At 38.8% G+C, this 8522-nt stretch overlaps 1 protein-coding gene across 2 annotated transcripts in view; it reads right to left on the reverse strand.

Annotated features, from left to right (window-relative positions):
* LOC129705786 (uncharacterized) overlaps positions 1 to 5203 on the reverse strand; it is a 33951-nt gene extending 28748 nt beyond the window's left edge. For both annotated transcript variants that reach the window (XR_008724964.1, XM_055649589.1), the window contains exons 1-4: positions 5128 to 5203; positions 3469 to 3530; positions 1649 to 1747; positions 287 to 378 (exon numbers count right to left, since the gene is read on the reverse strand). Coding sequence is in view for 1 of the 2 variants with exons in the window: in XM_055649589.1 (XP_055505564.1) it covers positions 287 to 378; positions 1649 to 1747; positions 3469 to 3530; positions 5128 to 5143 (269 nt within the window). In the remaining variant the exon portion in view is untranslated. The remainder of the gene's footprint in view (positions 1 to 286; positions 379 to 1648; positions 1748 to 3468; positions 3531 to 5127) is intronic.
* Positions 5204 to 8522: the final 3319 nt, after the last annotated feature.

The following is an 8522-nucleotide window of genomic DNA, read 5'->3' on the forward strand; positions in this document are numbered from 1 at the left end:
CATCAATGACATGCAAAAAAGGCCAAATGGCCACTACAACCACCTCCTCCCACTTACCCAGCTGCAGCACATGAAGAGCACTATTTATGATTCATAGCTAACACAATGATAATTCAGAATTGGCAATGCTAAGGGTTGTATTTTAAAAGACCATACCATCATACGATGAGGGTATGAATAACAGAAGCTAGTATCTACACATTTTTAAATGTCGATGAATAAATGAGCTGGAGTAAAAGATGGTGCAATAGTCTCAATCTCAATACAATGTGAGTGTTTGGAATACCTTCGGAAAATCCTCCCTGTAGTAACAACTAAATGAGTTAGGAGGTTGCTCGGAAGCGGATGATTCATCAGTTGATCTTTGAAATCCATAAGCTGTGGGAAGACCAAAGAGATGAAGAGAAATGAATAGCTCATACTAATTTATGCTCCGTGATAGTGAAAGATGTAATCCTCGTTAGAATTTACAAAGAGTCATTGATTTTCTGGAAAGAATAATGAAAATAAGGTTGTAAGGACTTCTTTCTCAGATGGAATAGGTGGAAAATTGAGTGGCTTCACTAAGTAAAAGAGCTCTTCTTTCTTAATTACACATCAGGGTTATGAATACAGGGGATGGAGAATTCCAAACAGGAGCAATCTTAGAGCTATCAGTGGGCACTCCAAGATAACTATATCTGTACATAGTATTTTACTATTACACAATTTTAATTTCTGATTCGAACTAGAATTGAGTTCAGTACAAACTTAGGTAGGGTGTGAAGGAAGGAATAACATAGCATTTGGTCGACTGCCAGGCAAACTTCCTTTATCTTAAATAAATACCAATGAGCATTTAGTGAAAGTATTATTTTACTGAACCTGTTGAAAGGATTATTGGATCATCTCAATTAGGCAAATATTGGAAACATTTATAAATTGAACACGTATAGAAAGCTGCTAGTGTTTTGCAATTTGCTGTATTTAAGAATCACTTGGGCACAAGTTCAAGTTAAATTTATTATGTTAACGTAGTTAACACTTTCATTGTTTTCCTTTAAATATTTAAACAAAAAGCGAACGATGCTTCACCTGCTCATCATGTTCTCAATATAAAATAAATCTCTGAAAAATTGACAATAATTTTATTTCTTGTTAAGCACTGCCACAAGCCACTGATTTATTGCAACCCCTCTGCTGCCTTCAGACTGACTAATAATCTATAACTGTGGTTCACTATTGGACCACCTAAACACAAACATGCACATTAAAGGAACTATGAATAATCTCAGGCAAAGCCTGAACCAGAGCATAGAGCCCAGAATTAGAAAACGATCTGTGGTCCTGCTACAGACCATCAGATATCTTCACTCAAGATAACACCATCAATTACCTTGGAATGTCAAACATTTCAGATGGCTCAACTCTTCAACAAGATAATATGGCAAAGCATTATGAGGTTGGGATCAGATTCTATTGGGCTGTCCTCATAAATAAACTGCCAACAATCGCCGATGTTGGCAGTAAAAGCCAGGGAGGAGGAAAAGATAATGCACTGCTGGTTCACAAACAAGCTTCATCAAGTAATATTACAACACTATGTTTTAAAGGTAGGTCTGAGGGATATATTCCAAGATTTGTGAATAGGCGAATGTCTGTTGGATACCTCAGTGATGCTACCCTGCAGTAGTACTAGAGATGACACAACTGTATCACACAGGTTTTCAAACAGTGCGTAATCCTTTGCCTCCTTCCCCTTTGCATCCTTCAAACAAAGCAGAAAAAAAATATTTTAATTTCACCACACAGATTGGACATTAGAGTTTCACTTTTGGAATCCATTTTCAAAATGTGATTAGGATCAGGATGTTTTAAATAAAAAGTCATCTATTTGTCTTCAGGATTAGTTTTCCCATTGATGAAATATTCGCTTCTCGTCTTCCTACATTTGCTCTGTCTGACTTCATTAAAACATGAGCTTGCTTTTGTCTATACGACCCAACGGTAACCCATGAGCCCATTTATGGTTCCACCTGCCATGTAATTTCTACCCTTTTATGTCTTCATTCTATCCCTTTATTAACTAGAAAGAAGTCAGCCTTGTCACTGGGTATTGGGAGATTAAGTGAAAATATGGGAGTATCTAGGGAGACAATATAATTTAAAAAAAGACACAAAGTGCTGTAGTAACTCAGTGGGTCAGGCAGCATCTCTGGAGAATATGAATAGGTGACGTTTGCTGTTTGGACCTTTCTTCAGACTGAAGAAATGTAGCTGAAACATTACCTATCCATGTTCTCTAGAGATGCTACCTGACCCGCTGAGTTACTAAGCACTTTGTGTCTTTTTAAAAAAAAACTCAATCTGGTATTGGGAAATTTTTCCAACCATAATTGACGGCAACTTCCAAACTTCTGCTATGTGTAAAAATACAAAGAATGCAGAAGTTGCTTTCAGTAGGTTACCAATGGGAAGTTGGCTGCAATCTGGCATTGGACTCCTCAAAGTTCAGCGGGAGAAGGGTAACTTGCGCTGAGCAGTCTGCGGATATGTTCAAGTTTTCATGTAAGACGGCTATCAGATAGCTATAAAAAAAAATTGAAATCTTTCTACGTTTTCTTTAAATCTCTAAAGGATTGCTAATTTAAATTATTTAATGTGTTGTGAAATGTTTAAAAGCATTTAGAATAGTAATTTAAGAGAATGTGTCCGCCTCAATTGTATTTTAAAATTTTATATTCCTTGTTTTTATTTTTGAAGGATTTTGGATGGTATACATTAGTTTAGAGAAACAGCATTGAAACAAGCTCTTCAACACATTGACCGGTGATCTTTCAAGTATCTTGAAACTACAATTTCACTATCCAAAACACTATGGAGAATTTTCAATTTTTTACCAAAACCAATTAAACAACAAACCTATAGATCTTTGGAGTGTAGGAGGAAACCAGAGCACCTGGAGAAAATCCACATGGTCACGGGGTGAACGTACAAATTCTGTACAGACAGCACCTACTGGGATCAGGATCAAACACAGGTCTCTGGCGCTGTAAGGCAGCAACTCTAACGCTGCACCACCGTGCTGCCCCCATGATTTTGATTGTTTCTTCAAGTCTCTAAATTATTCAGAGGTTTGTAATGCTTTGACAGGTTAATGAAAGTCAGTCTGACATAGTTGCTTCTTTCCAAGTGTTCATCGTGCTTGTTTTGGCTAGTTCACAATATCCAGTGTGGCATTAAAAACCTGATCATTGTATAGGGCCTCATCATTATATTTGCCTCCCCATTCTTCCTGGATGGTTCTGCAGGATCACTAGAAGGCCAAGATCACATAATCAGTCGCAAACCAATTATACATATCACTGACCATATAATCCAAGAGTGACACATCAACAGTGCAGCTTGCACTAGCATACTGTTGTCTGGCCTGCTGTTCATCGATGCAATAGTTTGGTGAAAACAAACAAGTAATTTGATTTACAATACCTCTTCAGTGGGTCTTTCTGTTCCTTTGTTTTCCTTCCCTTCTCCAATCATGGACAATAGGTCTGAGGAATATTTAAAGGAAAATAATCATCCCAAACATGCATGTGTACGAAGGAATTGCAGTTGCTGGTTTACACTGAAGATAGATACAAAATACTGGAGCAACTGAGCAGGACGGGCAACATCTCTGGGGAGAAGGAATCGGTGACGTTTTGAGTCGAGACCCTTCTTCATCTATCCCAAGCATGCAGACTGGAGTTCCATTGAAAGAATGCGCTAAACCAAGCTAAATGGAGAAGGAGATAAGGTAAAATCGTACCATCCTGAATATCAATTAAAGTTAAGTCATGAATTTCTTTAAAATATCAGTCAGGCATTTAGTGTAGCTAAGTATCATGGCCGGCATGTATAGTAGGCCCTTCTCGGTCATGACTGACCATGGGTGATGCATCGTGGTCGGATGCAAGCCTGGGCGATGTCATATGGAGGACAGGCTGTTGCCCATGCAGCAGTCCCCCCTCTCCACGTCGCTGATCGATCCAAAGGAACAGCAGGGGGAGTTTGGCACCAGCACCATCACAGTAGCTGCCAGAGCGAGGTGGTAGACAATGACGAACTGCCTTAGGGGCTCCAACTCCAGATTTTCTTGAGGTTTACTCCTGGAGCCTTTTCCATGACTGGATATGGCCACAAGGCAGTGGAGGTTTTAAATCATCGTTTTCCCTCTCCTAGATGGACTGCCCTCCCAGGCTGATGAGCCCCATCTGCCCGGCATGTATGAGGTAGGCCAAAAGGGACTGTTTCTGTAGAAAGAAAGAACTGCAAAAGCTGGTGCACCAAAAAGACACAAAGTGCTGGAGTAACTCAGCAGGTCAGGCAGCATCTCCGGAGAACATGGATAGGTGACGTTTCTGATCGGAACCCTTCTTCAGATGATTGTGAGAGGTAGTGGGGAGGGGGGGGTGGAGAGTGGATGGAAGAGAGCTGGACTATTACCATGCTATATACTTTTATGATACCAAAATCATTTTTCATGTGGTCTAATTGATTCCTGGAGAAGTGGACTAAAAGTCTGGAACCATTCAAAATGGAGAGGCTATCTATTTCTAAAACAGAAGGCAATTAACTTTACTGGCCTGCTTGACATTCTTGACTAGCGGCTTGACATTCTTCATTTTGAACAACTTTATTCCTTTCCTTGCAGAAGATATGGCTTCGACTTATACCAGGCATCTTCTGCTACCTTCAACCAAGTGATGATTATTAAAGCATGTTCAGAAAACATGCCATTCAGCTCAGGGCAAAGTGGATCATAATCTCAATTTTGGGATAAATTGCGTACATTTCATGGCAAATAATGCGCCATTTCTAAAACTTCAAACGAATAAACATAGAGATTATATATGAAAAATAAAAGCCCTGAAACTATACTGATTTGCAGATATTTTATTTCGTACAAATAATGCGTTTTAATGTATTAGATCACTGCTCATCAGTAACCACCTTTCTCCTTTCCAAAGGAATACATTCCTTCCTCCTCAGCATAAACACTTGACAAGTTACTGATTTTAAGGAGATAATCCTTTGCTCCTCTCCGTGACACACTGGCAGGCATTTCGAGCTCTCTTTGCTCTGTCAGTGTGCCGCTTGTATCCTTACCCGCCGGGGTCTCCATGTTAAATGTGGCCCCGCACCCGCCGGCCTCCCTCCCTCCAGAGCACCGCTCTGCTGTGTCCACGCTGGTTGCTTGGAGACGGGAAACGAGGCACCCGTGGTCCCCCGGCCAGCAGGTGGCGCAGCAGCGCGACCTTGGACTTGGCCTTTCGCTTGACGTTGAAGGCTCGCTTGCCAGGAAGGAAGAGCCTCCTGCTGGAGTTTATATGGGTAAACTCATTCCATCAAAAAATTACACAAGACAGGTTATTCCCAATATATATATATATATATTAAAATAAAACGCTGACACAGAGCACCAATATTCGTAAACAACGGATTGTATTTGCGTCCATCAAGTGATAGTCAACTCAATTTCCCAAATAAATGTGATTTTGTTTTGCTTACCTGTCATTTCCCTTCAAAAATAACTTTTTGTACTTAATCAGTGTTTCAAGGATTTTCTTTTTGGTTGAACCATCAAGGGTGCTGACCTCCCCATCAAAGAAGAGATCCAAAGGAGGCCCTGCCTGAGAAAGGCAGCCAGCATTATCAAAGAACCACACACTTGACTTTGGCCCAGCTCTTATTTCATTCCTACCATCAGAAAAAAAAGGTGTAGGAGTCTGAAAACCGTGACCACCAGGCTCAACACTAGCTTCCTCCCAACAACTATCAGGCTCTTGAACACTGCACAACACTAACCGACACGCACAACACTAATCGACACACACACACACACACACAGGAAACAGCAGATGCTGGTTTACAACAATGTCACAGTGCTGGAGTAATTCATCACCTTTGTAGCCTATGAATAGGTGATATTAAGGGCTGGGACCATTCACCAGAGTCAAAACATCACCTAGCCACGTTCTCCTGAGATACTAAATTATGAACTATGGACTCGAGGGGGATTCAAGGGGGCTCTTATAGAGGTGTATATAATCATGAAAGGCATGGATGGTGTGAATGTAACCAGGGTTGGGGAATTAAGAACGAGGGACATGTGGACAGGTATATGGACAGGAAAGGTTAAAAGGGATATGGGTCCAATACAGGCAAATCGATTTAGTTGAGATGCACACTTCAGCATGGAGAAGTTAACTGTATGACTATGGATTTTAAAGATAGTGGGAGGAAAACAAGCAAAATTATGATGAACTAAGGACAAAATAAAGCAAATTAAGTCTGAGAAATTGAGTTTTATTTAAGCAAACATGACTCCAGCTGTACAGTAATTTTATAAGATATTCCATACTAGATACAGGATGGAAATCCCTGGAACGTGTGGATATTTCTCACAGCATGTCAAGTGGGAGGCTGGGAAGTTATTTCACTTTGTTATTTCTTTCGGCAACATAGACTCTATCTATGATCTGACTGCTATCTGCTAATTATATTGTTAGCATATTGTACATATTAATTACAAGTCAGCAATGAGTTCATTATTTACCATATAAAAAAGGTTGATTATAATTCAGTAATCATAAAACATTCTGAAATCATTTTGGTACAACTGGTTTGAATACATGACACAAAATGACAATATTTAAGTAACTTGAGTCAGAAACAATTATATTTTGAACAGGTACTAATTGATCTTCTTGTATTCTTGGATTGGTCTGACATACATGACTTAAGGCACAGGATATTGCAGTTGTGCTCTCTAATCTTGGATTTATCTCACCACTGACACAAATTCTTCAATTTTGCACACTACAGTTCCATGCATTAGCTACATTTTTCCACTGCTTACAATCTCATAGAATCTATCAAAAGCAATCATCATACAGGACATTTTTGTAATTAAAGAACTTGACAGGCAAATAAACAGGACTAAAACTTCAAGTTACCTTCCACCTAGCTTTATTTCTCAATTCCCCAAGTAAAGTAGTGGTTAGCAACAGGTAAAGCTTAAAATAAGCCCTTTGTTCTAGGCAGAAATTTTGATTAATGCTTGTGGAATCCATGATGTTTTATTTAAATGGATACAAACTGCATGCACAAAATCACATGGTCAAAACATGGCTTTTCCAATTGTATGTTCAAGATATAATAAAATTGAAAGAGATACAGCTTTCATTACAAAGAAAATTTAGCATATCACATCCTTACTCATCAGCAAACTATCCACACGTGTTCTCATTTTCCAAGCAATAATCACAGGGGGTTGTATAAAAAGAGTACTTGTATGTTGCTATTCATTGCCATGGCTGTTTAATAATGCCACTATGCTTGCTTGAGTGAGATATATTATAATTTACATTTTATTTTCTAAAGGCTGATGGCGATGCCTTCAATCACATTGAAGAAGATGAAAAAATATTCAAATTTTAGATTTGTTGGTCTATAAAACCTCATGTGACTGGAGTACTCCCTCTTCATCGACAAATAAAATCCTTATCCTATCCAAACCTATTTCGTAGTTATCTAGCATATTTTTCCAAACGGCATAGACAAACCATGCTATGTTCACTCACAAAAGTTGATACTCTTCCCATTCCTAACGACGTTCTCCACTTTTCCACGTCTTGATATTTTATTTAGTGTTCTGAAAATGACTTCACCAGGTTTGGTGTACATAATATTTCTCTAAATGGATGTAGTCTTCAATCCTTTAACAATACTATGGTGGAATTGCTAACTCTTGAACTTTACATGTTCTCTCATTAGTCATTGTTTATTGTTTATTTCCATTCTTAGCAAACAGTTCACATGATATTTTATAGGAAGTCCAATCAGCACAACCTGGCTCTTACGTTTAATGGATCCATCTTTGGTCCTTCTTTAGATTTACCTTCATCTCACTGTCCTGTCTGATCTGAAATTGAGTTTATGTGTTTCTTCCAATGTCTGTTTCAAAGTTATCTTCAGTCCTGTTATTCCTCGAAACCCTAAACTGGCATCCCCTTATTGCTTGAATGTTCACTCAAATTGCATTTTAAATTAATATGTTTGATCTATCTCCAATTTTAACTTCTATGTAAACTCACCATATTAGAATTCCTTACCTCTATTCTTCTCCTCCCTTTTAGATTACACACGCTCTGTGATTATATGACACTAAGCATTGCAAACCCATGCTCTGTGTCATATAATCACATCTTCAATTTCTTGACTACTGTTTTAAAAGTACCATTAAATTAGGAAATTTTTAAACTAAATCTTTAATTTGGTTTCTACATTTTCAAACATTGTCTCAGAGAGCAACTGTAAATTACCTGCAGAATCAAGGATTGCAGATGCTGGTTTACAAAATAAGACACAAAGTGCTTGACTCAAGGGGACAGGCAGCATCTCTGGAGAACATGGATAGGCAATGCTTTGAGTTGGGACCAAAGATGGGTGGCCTATCCGTGTAAATTACCTGTTCTAGATTGGGATGCTCCCCCATCCCA

Source organism: Leucoraja erinacea, chromosome 18 (genome assembly GCF_028641065.1).
Source record: "Leucoraja erinacea ecotype New England chromosome 18, Leri_hhj_1, whole genome shotgun sequence".
NCBI lineage: Eukaryota > Metazoa > Chordata > Chondrichthyes > Rajiformes > Rajidae > Leucoraja > Leucoraja erinaceus.